The 14,392-nt window shown below is 37.1% G+C and overlaps 4 protein-coding genes across 5 annotated transcripts; 1 reads left to right on the top strand and 3 right to left on the bottom strand.

Annotated features, from left to right (window-relative positions):
- Positions 1-135: 135 nt before the first annotated feature.
- Positions 136-705, bottom strand: LOC111078444 (mitochondrial import receptor subunit TOM7 homolog). The gene is made up of 2 exons (XM_022373135.2): positions 471-705; positions 136-409 (listed from the first exon to the last, which is right to left on the bottom strand). The coding sequence occupies exons 1-2, from the start codon at positions 571-573 to the stop codon at positions 345-347; spliced, it is 168 nt and encodes a 55-aa protein (XP_022228827.1). The 5' UTR covers positions 574-705; the 3' UTR covers positions 136-344.
- A 4,157-nt stretch (positions 706-4,862) lies between these two features.
- Positions 4,863-5,353, bottom strand: LOC111078450. Its single transcript, XM_022373141.2, has 2 exons — positions 5,270-5,353; positions 4,863-5,216 (listed from the first exon to the last, which is right to left on the bottom strand). Exons 1-2 carry the CDS (start codon positions 5,322-5,324, stop codon positions 4,924-4,926), a joined length of 348 nt encoding a protein of 115 aa, XP_022228833.1. The 5' UTR covers positions 5,325-5,353; the 3' UTR covers positions 4,863-4,923.
- Positions 5,354-5,593: 240 nt separating this feature from the next.
- Positions 5,594-6,165, bottom strand: LOC111078442. Its single transcript, XM_022373133.2, has 2 exons — positions 6,060-6,165; positions 5,594-6,003 (listed from the first exon to the last, which is right to left on the bottom strand). The coding sequence occupies exons 1-2, from the start codon at positions 6,109-6,111 to the stop codon at positions 5,717-5,719; spliced, it is 339 nt and encodes a 112-aa protein (XP_022228825.1). The 5' UTR covers positions 6,112-6,165; the 3' UTR covers positions 5,594-5,716.
- Positions 6,166-6,886: 721 nt separating this feature from the next.
- Positions 6,887-13,854, top strand: LOC111078438 (glycerol-3-phosphate dehydrogenase [NAD(+)], cytoplasmic). Of its 2 annotated transcripts, none has more exons than XM_022373126.2 (7): positions 6,887-7,095; positions 7,236-7,413; positions 10,577-10,783; positions 10,881-11,253; positions 11,326-11,479; positions 11,546-11,638; positions 12,580-13,294. In XM_022373126.2, exons 1-7 carry the CDS (start codon positions 7,052-7,054, stop codon positions 12,611-12,613), a joined length of 1,083 nt encoding a protein of 360 aa, XP_022228818.1. In that variant the 5' UTR covers positions 6,887-7,051; the 3' UTR covers positions 12,614-13,294. The 2 variants fall into 2 exon arrangements, with proteins under 2 accessions (XP_022228818.1, XP_022228819.1); XM_022373127.2 differs by having other exon boundaries at positions 6,888-7,095; positions 13,209-13,854.
- The last annotated feature ends 538 nt before the right edge of the window (positions 13,855-14,392 follow it).

The raw sequence follows: 14,392 nt of genomic DNA, 5'->3' as shown, positions 1-14,392 counted from the left end.
GCAGAGCGGGCTTTATATTTGCAAACTTACAAAGAAGTTGATTTTTTGTACACGACTCCCCATAAATAAATCTATAGAACATCTGACGATCTTATTGAAATAAAGAATTAAAAAAAAAATAAACATAATACATAATTGAGATATTGGGAAGACATTTTATTTGCACGCACTGGATGTCTCAGTCTCAAATCTCGAGTGTGTGTTGAGGAGAGTTTTCAAATAGTGTTAGAGAGCATTGTATCAGAATTTTGAAGTGTGTCTAAGGTTGCATTTAAGAGTGTACTTTTGAGTGTGCTTAAAGGGTTTTGCTTGGTAGGTATCTGCGAGCATATTGAGTTTAGTTTCTAGAACCCAAAAATGTTCATTAGGGTTAGTGGCGGCATGCCTGGTTCTGGACCCTTGCGGTAACCTGTAAAACAAGTTTAGAATTTTATTTAAAATTCAATTTTACCTTAACCTCGACAACATACCCAGATACACCACAAGAGGCACAAATCCCCAGTGGATTGCCTTTTGGACCACGTTGAGAACAATCATCAAACGCTCCTTAGCTTCCTGGGACAACTCGGGCATTTTGTATTGAATTTAGTTCTGGCGTTAATTTTCTTTCACAGCAAAATAAACTTTAGAAAATATTTTGCTTTTGATGCGAACAAGTTACAAGTTATTGAAATTAATTGTATTTCGAAAGATTCCTAACGATTGAGAAAGGCTTTGGCACAGCCTGCTTTGATAAAAAAAAATTAAAGGGGAAAAGTAGATCCATGGAAAAATATACATAAGTAAATCATAGCTGTGTAGGCCCCACAAATTGCTCACATAACACTTATAAAAACTCTGCCACAATTACACAAACAGCTGCCATACAACCCAACCCTACCCTACCCTCTCATAAATTGCTACAAAACTCATGCTAATTTTTCATAAAACTAAACAAATAAGAGAACAAGAGTAGCGCCCCAAAATGAAAACCCTAACAAGCCGAAAGTAAATTTTGTTAATGGAAGTAACACGCCACCAAACAAAAAAGAAGGCAGCAAAAACTGACCAAATCCGAGGGAAAAAAGATGGTAAAAATAAGTAAAATTCGAGGCAATTAAAACAATTAAGTGCTTGCCACACTATTTGCAGAGCAGGAAAAGCGCACGGGCCAAATTACTCGTAAAAAATAAAAAGAGAACCCAAAACATTTTTGCATGGCAACAAAATAAAAAAAGAAACCAAAACGAAATGTAAATCATAAAAAATAAAAGAAAATGTAAATCATAAAAAAAAAAAACACACACAAATGAAATGAAAATAAAAATCCTCAATTTGTATGCTGTCGCATATTTCTGTGAAGGATATTCACAAGGATTGTCCAAGGAGTGGCAGGGGGTACGGACGGGTACGTCGAGATGGAGATGTCAAGGGTGTCATAAATTTTGAGGGTATTTCCTTGACAAAGGACATGTGCTATGTGTCTATTATTGATGCCCCCAACGTGTCTGAACATCTTGTCCTGTCATCAAAGGACCTACCATCATCGCCACCCCCCCCTCCCCTTTCCCATTTTATTGTTCTCGGGGCGAATATCTTGTGCCTCGCCCTCCTCCTTCTTTTTCTTTGGGGCGAATGTCTTTGCCGAAAGGTAAGGAATAAGTCTTACGAGTATTTTGCATATGCAAACGCCTCCAGCTGTCCGCTCAACGGAGAGGCAGGCAGGCAGTAGGGGGACAGCCGGACAGCCGCATAGACCACTCGGACATGTTGCATATTACCCTTTTTAGTTCCTTTCATTCTTTCTTTTTTTTTTGGGATTGGAAAAACTTTTAGCATTCGTTTTTGTTTCGTTTTGCTCTCTGGTTTTCTTTTCACACTTTTCTTGTTGCTGGTGCTGGTGCTGCTGCTTTTGGCCATGGGCAATACGTCTTGGGCCACAAAACAGAACACAAAATCGTCTTAAGTATTTTGTGTGGTTTAAATAAAATAAAAATAATAATGCAAAAAAAAAAATAGGAATAAAACCAAAGCCCCAGCCGACTGCCCGCTCCCTCGCTCTTTCCTTCGCTTTGTGTGTGGATGTGTTTCGATGTTCGTGTGGGAAAAGGATAAGCGTGCTACATCCGCTTAGCGTTGTCTTCTTCTAGTAGTAGTCCTGTTTGTGGGTGGATACCCTTTAAATGTGAATGGAAATATTAGTTAATTGAATTTTTAGTGGGGTATGAACTCAACTTTTAGGGACTGGCACATGATCGGTACGAAAATGCAAGTTCGTACAACCAGAGAAATAAGCCCTGACACTTTAATATTAAAAAAAGACTTTTGCTGCGAGTTTTAAAATGTTGAACAGACTTCACAAACATTCTGGCATTAATATATAAATAATTGATTTAAATATATTTCATATTAATTAAATATATTAATTAATTTAATATTTAAATTATAAATATATATTACAAATTTTAAATAAATATTTTTGTATTAAAATTAAATATATTTTCTACGAAAATGTACTACTTAATTTTAAATATCTAAATATTTAAATTTAAACATTTTAAATTATTAAAAAAAATTATAAAACACTAGCAGACTTTCATACAAAAAGGTATAAAAACAAAATCTATCAAAAAATGTTCTGTTCTACAGAATGACACAAAATTAAATGAAATAGGCATTCAAACACACATTTTTAGACCAAATTTAAGATTTTTTTAGATTAATTTTTAATTTTCGAGAAACTTATTTACAGAAAAGAATAGAAACAATGCCACATACTCTGGCTAGCATTTTCAAAAATAACAGCATGAAATTTGGTGCACGCGTTGCGGAGATAGCCGCTTACACACAGATTTTTTTCTACAAATTTATAGTATAGATTTAAATACTTGGATTATTTTTGTTTAAGTCCCAGCCTTGATTTATCTCCCATTTTAGTCAATTCTCCCCCATATTTTCCCCCAAAAAGCAGTCACGGAAAGTGCATTCAATAGTTTCCTTTTATGTACTACGATTTTCCTTTTGCTTATCGCCTTTTCTTGCCTTTCATTTTTGGGTTCTGGTCTGGTCGGTCTCGTTGTTGCGTAAATGATTTTATTTCTCCGTTGCCTGTCCTGTAAAATTTTGTGTTGATGTACTATTATTCTATGCCCAAGAAATCCTCCCAAATGTCCGTCATTGTTTTTTATAGACACATTGCTATGCACACACAGACGAACACACACACACACAGAGAGAGGAATAAAGGGTTAGGTTAATTCCCCCAACCTACTCCTCTCTCTCTCTCTCTATATCATCGTCATTGTCGAACGAATGAACGAGCCGCTGCTTCATCGTCATCGTCATCGCATGACATGCGAATTAGCCATGGCCAAAAAGGTGGGCCCAGCCTTGCATATTGAATGTTGTGTGAAGGATGGATATGTTATCCGATGTGTGATATGTGATATGGGTTATGCTTTCTATATATGTATATAGATTCTCTCTCTGTGTGTGTGAGTACAAGCATTTCACGCAATCTTGATGATGTGAATTGTGGCACTTGTCCATCCTGTGAAAAAGTGGCAGCATGGGATAACCCGTAAAGGATTGATGGCCCCCCATGGTAATTTTCGACGAATTTTGTGTATGGATAGAAATATTTCCCATACGCCTAGTGGGGCGTGAGATAGAATTTGGATGTAAATATTTTTATAGGCTTGTAATCTATGACAGGCGACATGGGGCAGGGAGGGAAAGAGACCCACAGGTACTACGCGGATTGGTGGAACTTATACTCAATTTCTGTAGCTGAAAAACTTTTCTTTTCTTCTGACTTTCCCCATGATTTTATTATATATATTTACTGCTGTAGGCCACGCCCTTAAAACAAATTTCCAAGCATTAAACATGTAAGAAAATGTCCGGAAAATGTGCACAAAATATTATTCCAAAGAGAATGAAGGAGGTGTTTTTTTTTTTGCAAAAAAACTCGCTTTGGTTGCTGCACAAAATCACATTTTAGCATGGCACAACCTGCACAGGAAAGAAGCAAGAGCCACTACCATTCATGCCACTCCATGCCACACACTCTCTACGCTATTGTACAGCACACTGTCTCTCTCCATGGCATGCCACGCCATGCCACAGCAGCAACAGAAGCAGCAGAAAGCAGTACCCGGAACCAGACCGAGAAGAGATACCAAGTCAGGCCACGAGCATAACGTGCAACTTTCCAGCTTTCGCCGCAATCAATTTTACGGGTGCACAGTGGCAACAGCAGCAGCAACAGCAGCAACAGCAGCAACAAACAGCAACGACCAGGAGACAACCTCGAATGCGGCAGTGGAATTAGAGCAGAGCAACCCCATGGCACAGCCTCCCACCCATCCAGCCACTCACACTGAATGGTGGGCAAACAGCGTTAGACACGCAACGAGAAAGTGGAGTGGCAGGAGTAGCAGGAGTGGCGGTAAGGAGGAACACGCCCAGCACGTGGTCCAGCTCACATGAAGGTATTAGCGCGTAACATCGCTGCATGATTAACCTCCATGGGTCAACGCCATGCGGAATGGGTTGCATGTCCTCTCCTCTCTATGTGTGTGCCCCATGCATGGCCATGGGGTGTGGCATGGCGCAGGCTCTTTTCTGCAGCACAAACCTAAATGCAACTTTTCTTTGGTGGTTCGAACTGAACTTTTACATCTTTTAAACTCATTTCCATCTAAGTTTCTAAAATTGGAGCGTAAGTAAAAGTTAAATAAAGATTTTTGGGGCCTTTGTTCTGCACTAAAAAAAGGCATAATTTCAATAACTTCCTGTGACTACAGGCAGCAGCCCCCCTCGGTCTCGTATTAGTTTCCTTTTGAGTCTGAAAAACATGCAGTAGAACCATCGATTGAATGTCGCTTAGACCACTTGATGTTGTATTAAATGGAGCTTCTTTTCCTTCCATATAATCAATCATTATTCCAGATTATTTTTCAGGCCAAAAATAGACATGATTTTACACGGTATGCCTCCTTTTTCACAATTTGGATCATCTTCTGGGGGCTCCTCTGTCCTGGTGCCACTCGCGAACAGTGCACTGACCATCATGCCAAGGCCTACGGGCACATTGCTCAGGTTAATCAATGTCTCGCCCATACTCTCGCCTGTCATGGAGGCCACTTTGACCAGGAAGCCAGCCTTTGAGAGAGCTTGAAACAGGCGAAGCTTTATCATTTCCATTACCGGAATAGCATCCACGTGTCGCAGCGCTAAAAGAATTCGCTTTAAGGAAGTTCTTCAATAATAATTAAAGAATATTTACTGCTAAATATCAGCACAATTTGAAAGTACGCTAGCCACTCGCTACGGAACATCATTTACAACTGTTTTTCGGTTAATATTTCCATGCAAATTTATGTTGAAAAGCGAAGCGGAACCGGCAGCAACACCATAGAGAATTTGTGGCATTCAAAATTTCATTAAAGTAAATACTTTTTATATTTTTAAGCCAAGCTAATGAAGATTCTGCTCCAAAGAAGCTTTGTGGCATTTAGGTTTTAATAAATAGAAATCTCTATTTTTGATTTAATGATTTATTTATAAAAATTCGATCTGCCCATACCCATTTACAGCCAAGGAGATTACATTTTTAATTATTGAACAAAACAACTTCTTTTTTTTTCTATATATCCTTCAAAAATCAGAATAAAAAATTTAATCGTAGCATTTTTACCCTCCCCCTGATTATCCTTATTTTTTCATTCAATTACTAGCCAAAAATGTTGTCAAATTTACATTTAAATTGCAATGCCCCACAGACTGGTGTCTGCTTTTCCAATTCTGCCTCCAGTTCCCCTTCTTCGAACAGAGAACCAAAGATATCATAAACGGATTTTGGTAGACGACTGCCATGGCTGATAGCATCGCCAATGGTCTCGCCCACGGATCCTAGGGATTTTATGGTATATCCCGCCTCTGAGAGGGCGCTCATTAGGCGATGTTTTATTTCATCAGTAATTTTTTTTTCTTCGATACCGAATGCCACTCGATCAAAAGCTAAATTAAATTTGATTTTATCATTGTGGAAACTCCTTCAAGGCGGAATAGCTTACCGTAGAATATAAGTAGGATTTGTAGAAATAATATCCAGTTTTTGCGAGGCATCGATAGCTTGTGGACATGCAAGGGTTGACATGACTGGCCGTTCCACTAAATGGTTTAATTTTTCTCTTAAAAATCCGTGACGAAATTTCATTTTTAAACCATAAACCTTAGCTAATTAAATGGAAATAGTTTCTTCGAAGCACCTTAGGTGTATTTGATAACATTTTTAAATTTTGCGGGAACAGTGTCTCTCCCAAGATATCAATCCACCGATTGGTGGGTGGTAGGGTGCATGAAATTCAATTCAAATTGCGCGCCCTAAAGAAAACATTTAACAACACTTAGCTACTTTGACACCTTTTACAGCACTAGAACCAGCTCATGTTTTAAACGCATAAATGAGTATAATTAATTTATGTGCCGCTATTAAATTATATCTTCACAGCTGAGATTTCCAGCTGCTTAGTAATATTAAACCGAATATCAAAATCGAGAAATATGATTTCCGATCAGGGACAGAGAACGATTAACTATTAATTACAACGATGTAAGTTCAGATGAAAGATATCGCAATAATTTTTGCATTTAATCCAAGAGGAAAGATGGATCTATAAGACTAAATTACAAAACGTATTATTTTTCACTGACTGACTCAAGTTGTTCACCTGTTTGAATTGAGCGGGGTTCGTTTCCTCTACATATTTAGAAAATTAAAAGGTATATTTCGGTATATTTCTGAGGGTCCAACGGTATATTTTATCAATAAATGCGCGGTCACACTGCTCACAAATGAAATAAATAAATAATTACGCGATTATTTTTATTCACTTCACAGTGGTTCGCCGTGGCTCGTTCGACGTGTCAACATTTTTAGAAAATATTAAATTAAATACTAGCGGGCGCCAAACACGCGAAACGACGTGCGAAGCTATAACTTATAGGAAATACATAAAATAAATAGCAGTGTAGCAATCAACAGCAGAACAGAACATAAATAATTATGGCGGATAAAGTAAACGTGTGCATTGTGGGCTCCGGCAATTGGTGAGTGTAAAAATCCACCTCCCCCTGGCACCCTCCTTTTACTTATATAATAATTGCATTATGCTTCCCTCTCCTCTCTACTCTTGCTTTCCCTGCTCCACTCTGTAACCTTGCATCCTCCTTCCTTGTCCTCGCTCCAGGGGTTCGGCGATAGCGAAAATTGTGGGCGCCAATGCTTCTGCACTGCCGGAATTCGAGGAGCGGGTGACCATGTTCGTCTACGAGGAGCTGATTGATGGCAAGAAGCTCACGGAAATCATCAATGAGACGCACGAGAATGTCAAATACCTGAAGGGACACAAGCTGCCACCGAATGTGGTAAGTGTGATAAGAGCATCGAAAAACATCCAAAATCATGCAAAACAGCTGTTAAGGGGGTAATAACTCACTCGCTAGAGGCTAAAAAAACACTGCGGAATTTCATACTACATTATGTAATAGCTCTGTGTGTGTGTGTGTGTGTGTGTGTTTGCTTGTGCGGATTAACAGCCATGTGGCTTACATAAACGTCTCTTTGCCTTGATCTTGACCATCGTCATCGCCGTCGTCGTCGTTCGTGCAAGCGGCAAATTATCTAATCACACAAATGCACATCTATTTTTACACCTTACACTCTCTCGCGCTCTCTTTCTTTCTTTGGTTTCTCTCTTTTGCTTGCACTCAAATGCTTGCTCTTGTTTGTGTGGTTCGCTGCATTTTTTCAGGGCCAGCAACAACAACCAACAAACAATAAAGAGAAAACAAGGTTAGCTCGTATGGGATCGTCGACTCTAAAGATACCCTTTTAGAAGCATGCGGTGGCGGCTATGGTAGATAATATGAACCGACTATAGAAAAAAACACCTTGAAAAGGAAAGGTCATGGAAACACAGACACATCGATTTGAAGTTATATTCTAATCAAGAATATACCCTTGATTGCATTGGCAGCAAACCTCTGTTTGCAATCAATATTCCCCCCACTCTTCAAGGGTATGCAAAGTTTCACATTCAATGCAGATCTCTTTCTCTCACTCTCTCTTTTGAATAATCCGCATGCATTCTATTGTGCGCCTGCTTCCTCTCTGGCTACTTTGGCACTCTCTCTCTCTCTCTCTCTCTTCAGCTGTCAAATGGTTTTGCACTCTCTAAATGTTGCGCCATCTCTCTTGCACTCTACAAAGCTTTCATCTAGCTGACATTTGCAGGGCTTTCTCTTAAGTTGTCTTTGACGTAGGTCAAGGCCGGCTTGGGCTCTCTTCTTTGAAAGCACTCAAACAATAGTAATTTTCTATGACGCCTTCGGGGACCTTTACTCAAGTTGTAATTTCTACACAAGGTGGGCAAGGCCTTTCTCCTTTCAGGGGTTAGAAAAGGGCACGTCCATTAAGCAATAATTGTCTCGAACCGATAAGAGACGACGCACCGATTATAGACGACAAACGATTCCACTTGAAATTGCCGTATTTTTGTGTATATAAAAAAGCACTCGAATATTTCCATTTGCTGATTATCGATAAGGCCAGCAGCAGCAACACTTGTTGCCGCTCATGTAGAACATGAAACCCACATTCACCGCTGATAAAGTCCCAACTAGCCATCCATCCATCCATCCATCCATCCAGAGACTAGTAGCCGCCCATCCCATGTCCAATGTCCACTGTCTGCTGTCCGTGTGTATCCCATGTTTGCTCGCTGTAAACAGCCTGTAAGTTCTGGGTATTATCACATAGAAACAGAACTTCCATAAACACAGTGTCCCCGCCCTATAGATTAAACACAACTGGTGTAGGAGACAGACATGCGTTAGTGGCATGGACTGATAAAAATATATATAAATGGAAAACATAACAAAATGGGCACCCAAGGAGGTTGTCTAGAAGAGTTTGGTACCCTCTAAGGGTGGATACCCATAGGAAATAAACAAAACTAACTTACTAGTACTGCCTATATAAAAAACAACTTCAAATACTCATAGTTATAAAAAAAAAAGTAGCACACAAAGACACTTTATCAATATAATTTATGATTCTTATCAAAGATACGTACACTTTAGTGTGATCTAAGTTCCTTTATCTCTAAATTTTCTAGGGTACAAAGAGAGTTGATAGATCATTCCCCTATTCTATAGATACTCTGTTTTTGCCGTTTGTTTGTCTGTATAATTAGACGGCTTCACCTACATGTATCTAGCATGCATATATGTACATATGTTAGCATGTAGTGCCATATATTATATACCATATAAAATTGGCAAACTTTCAGTAGCTGTTACGCGCGATGGTGTTAAATGGGGAATGGGTTGCGGGGGATCCATCACAACAGCAGAAGCAATAACAAAGGAGAAAAGTATATTTATATAAACAATAAGCGAGACCAATGTCAGCAATGCAACAAATATGCAAAAAGCTTAGAAAGAAAATGAGTCAAACGGTTAATAAGGATCAAGAAAATTATGAAATTTTAAATATTTCAAGATTTTTCGAGGCTTAAGTGGAAAGATTTGGATCCAATTGCTAACAATTAGACTCTAAAAAATAAAAATATGATAATTTAATTAGCAATTGCAGAAATGATTGACAGAGGTGAGAATGATTTCAGAGGCTATTTCTGATTAAGTTTTTTTTTTATAAATTTCATTAGGGAATTCCATTAAATATTAAATCAGGAAATAGAGAATACAGGCCTATTTTCCACCCTTAAATGGAACCCCCAAAAAGAAAAGCTTAAATCAATGGAAAGTTCTTTTACATATTTCATTTGATTTATTATTTTATGTGCTAAAAAAAATATAAATCAAAGCATTTTTAGCTATTTCATAAAGGACATACACTTACCCTCAAATGTGTGTTTTTTTTAGATATAAAAAAAACATTTGTCACCTTTATTTTAATCAAAAGTATGGCGAACAAAAACAAACCAAGTTTGCGTTAACTACAAAAGAAATTGCAAAATGCCTGAACGTTTAACCTGAACTTTACACTTATATAAAGGTCCAATGCAAAACAACAAAACAAAAATAGAAACAAACGAGTTAATAGAGCAAAAGCCAGAAAGCAAAAGTTAATAAGGAAAGAGTCACAGCAAAGAAATCCACAAAGCAAACGTTAAAGTGGTGGGCAAACAGGTTTCTGTTTTACATATAGAAAAACTACAATGTATACATATATATAATATATTTGTATAATCAAAATGGATCGGAATACCGCGATTTGCATAGTCTAGACGGGTAATCGAATGAGCCGAGCTGAGCCAGAGACGTGCCTCCAAAAAGAGCACAGCACGTGTTTGAAAAATGATTTCCCTGATTTTATGAATTGCCTGCCCAAAAGTCTCGTTCCCTTCATTCAACCTTGATAAACGGAATATTCCCTTGCTTATCAGAGTAATTTTTTTTTTTATGTCTGCTGTATGCTATTTATTTCTTATCATTCAGTACAACAACAACAACAAAAAAGTACAATTAATTAGCCAAGTTTTTCTCGCTCTCTCTCTCTTGATAGGTGGCCGTGCCCGATCTTGTGGAGGCTGCCAAGAATGCTGATATACTCATTTTCGTAGTGCCACATCAGTTCATTCCCAATTTCTGCAAGCAATTGCTGGGTAAAATCAAGCCAAATGCCATTGCCATATCTTTGATCAAGGGCTTCGATAAGGCCGAAGGAGGCGGCATTGATCTCATTTCGCATATAATCACGCGTCACTTGAAGGTAAGCAAACCAAACCGAAACGAAATGAACGATACGAGAAGGTGACCCCCTCTATATCTATGTCTAACATCTGTCTTTACCCTGCCATTCCCTGTAGATACCATGCGCTGTCTTGATGGGCGCCAATTTGGCCAATGAAGTGGCTGAGGGCAACTTCTGTGAGACCACAATCGGTTGCACGGACAAAAAGTATGGCAAGGTGTTGCGTGATCTCTTCCAGGCGAATCATTTCCGTGTTGTTGTCGTCGACGATGCCGATGCCGTGGAGGTTTGCGGCGCCCTCAAGAATATTGTGGCCTGCGGTGCGGGCTTTGTGGATGGCCTGAAGCTGGGCGACAACACCAAGGCGGCTGTCATTCGATTGGGTCTGATGGAAATGATTCGCTTTGTGGATGTCTTCTATCCAGGCAGCAAGCTGTCCACCTTCTTTGAGAGCTGCGGTGTGGCGGATCTCATTACGACGTGTTATGGTGATTAAACCAAAAGATATATAACCCTCCGTTCGATATATCTAATCTCCCATTTTTATCTCTTTACCTTAGGTGGTCGCAATCGTCGCGTCTCTGAGGCTTTTGTCACTTCGGGCAAGACCATCGAAGAACTCGAAAAGGAAATGCTAAATGGCCAAAAACTCCAGGGCCCACCCACTGCCGAAGAAGTCAATTATATGTTGAAGAACAAGAAACTGGAGGATAAGTAAGGAATACCCTGGCAAAATCCCCATATATATTTTGTATTCATCTGTTTCTCTTCCCTGTGTAGATTCCCCCTGTTTACGGCCATTCATAAGATATGCACAAATCAGCTTAAGCCTAAAGATTTAATCGATTGCATACGCAATCATCCCGAGCATATGTAAGTGTTTTCGTTTGCGTTTCTTTCAGTGTATTCGTTTCTTTTGCACTTGCGTTTACGTTCTGAATCCTCGCCTGAATCCTGAATCCTGATCCTGAATATCCTTATAAACCCAGCAACACTCCCCCAATATTTAAGTGCTCTTTGGCTATTGCTTCTTTCTTGTTACCTCTGTATTTCGCTTTTCTTTTCAATTTAAATTTTAAGTTTTCTTCTTTATTTTTGATTTAAACCTCCGAACTCTTCTTTATTTTTTACTTAAGTCTTTTTCTTATTTTGTGTTTAAATCTTAAGTTTTTTATTTTATTTTTATTAAAACAGAACATTTTTTACTTTGATTTAAAACTAAGTCTATCTTCTTATTTTCCTGAATAAAACCTAAATTTTCTATCCTAAGCTCTTCCGTTTCTTTTTTGATTTAAACTTTAGTTATCTTCCCTATTTTATTTTTAAATCCTAATCTTTCTGTTGTTTAAAAATTAAGTTTCCTTTCTGCTGTCCTAAGTTTTCTTCCTTATGTTTTAACCTTAAGTTTTTGCACTTGCTCTTATTTCTGGAATGTTTAAACCGCATTTTAATTATTATTATTTTGTAATTTTCAACTAAAAAAATAAGCTTATTTTTAATACCCAAAACAAAAGCTGAATAAAAAAAAAGCTCAAAGCGAAATTCAAAATTATTCAAAAACTGGATACAAATCAAATATGAAATTTTTGTACATTTTCTTTCAATCGAAAACATATCCCCCGATCATCATATTAGAAATTTCATTCATTATTCAGCTTGTTATTCTGTCATATACATATGTATCTCTTCCTTCTTTGATTAATATTCATATCCACATTCCTGTAGACATTTGCTAATACAACAACAATTATTGTTTCATTCATAAAACTATTTGTTTTTCTTCTCTTCTTTTTCTATATATTATTTTCTCATAGGGATACGTCCATCATGCCGTCGCCAAAACTCTAAAAAAAAATCCCCCACACCACACAACCCCCACAAAAGATTGTAAATACTACTCGATATCTATCGATCATTAATCGATCCAAAGTTAAAAGTCAAGTCATCGATTCATTCACATTTTTTCTACGACTATCAAAATGCATTTCCAAGCATTTTTCTATTCATTATTTTTCAATTGTTTTCTATCGTGTAAAAGTGTTTTTTATGTGTAAAAAACAAAAAAAAAACATAAAAGTGTCATATATTTGTTGAAACATTAAATGAAATTTGTTAAGAATAAAAACTTTAAAAAAATATATAATATTTTGTACATACCATACAAAAAAAAACCGAATGTCTATCCTTCATTTCGAAAACAAAACTTCAAAAAAACAAAAATATTGAAATATTGGCAGCTATCATAATCGGCAAAGAGAGCAGTACGTATCGGAAAATCCAACCAAAAACAAAAGTTTAATCAATTTTTCTGCAATTTTCAGTTTGAGTTCCAAAAGCACGAATTTTTTATCTTTTTCAATCAAAAGAATGTTTTAAAGTTATTAATTTTTAAACAAAAAAATATACTATAATATTAATATTTCGAAACCTCTCTTCTTCCCAGGCAAACTTTGTAGAGCCTTGGAGGCGAAACGATTTTAACATTTTTATGCACCCACAAAAATAAAAACCGAATAAATGTATATTTTTCAGCACAAATAAATTAAGGAACTGTAAGGAAAGTTCTCTAACTACCACAGAAAAATCTCAGAGAAAAGATTCCTCTAACAAAAACAGAAAAGTCTTAAAAACAAAAACTTTAAAGAAGCAAAATCCCAAGGAATCTGCATAGGTTGTTATTATATTAGTTAGTTTAGTTAATTCTTTTAATCCAAATCCCCACGCATATCCCCACAAGTGAACCACAAGAAGAATAACTAACAAGAGAACACCACCAATAAGTCTGCTTTAATTTAACCTAGCCTTGTTTTTAAAGCTTAGTTAGCCATGAGATATATTGCGCGTGTACCTAAATAAAAGAAAGAAAACAAAGGGATGTAAATTTGTGGCCAAGAGTATTACTCGTGCAAACGGCAACAATCGAATGGAACAATCGGAAATCGAATCGAATGAAAGTCGAATTTTTTTGGTTCGTCTTTTTAGCAATTTTTTAATCGAAGATTGCGTAGAAATATTAAAATTATTTGTAAATGTAATAATTAAAAACAAAGAGAGTGTTACATAAATAAAAGCTGGGTAGTTAAAAAAAGTTTTAATTTCTAATTATTTATATAATTTTTGAGAGGGTGTTATGTGATTATTACTATATTTATTTGCAATTATAAAAACTGACATCTAACGATTTGCAATGGAATCCACATCTTCCGACTACTCTCGTTTTCTTTATCTTAAAAATAATTTCAATTTTGAATTAAAATTCAAACAGCGCGCGTATCGCATGCTTTACAACACTCTGGAAAACTAAATTATCTGCTGTCGCTTTACCACACTAACTCGCAAGTCCAAGCAATTCTGTATTCCCGCGCAGGTGACTTCGTGGTGTGAGAAACATGTATCTTACGGGAACGTAAGATACATTTGATTTGTATGGGACAAATTTCAGCAGCATGTGTGGAAATGAATAGGCAGCATTGTTGTGCAACTTTGGCACGAAATGAGCAACAATCTGCATACCTTGGGAAAATAGATATTATGGTCTTGAGATTTTGTTTGTAATTTCAGGCTCCAATTAATGCAGAAACTACTCAGTCTCTGTTTTAAAGATATTAACGAAATTTTGCAGCTCAC

Source organism: Drosophila obscura, unplaced genomic scaffold, assembly GCF_018151105.1.
Source record: "Drosophila obscura isolate BZ-5 IFL unplaced genomic scaffold, ASM1815110v1 contig_179, whole genome shotgun sequence".
Taxonomy (NCBI): Eukaryota; Metazoa; Arthropoda; class Insecta; order Diptera; family Drosophilidae; genus Drosophila; species Drosophila obscura.
The sequence above is the reverse complement of the archived record's forward strand: the minus strand, read 5'-3'. Positions and strand labels throughout refer to the sequence as shown.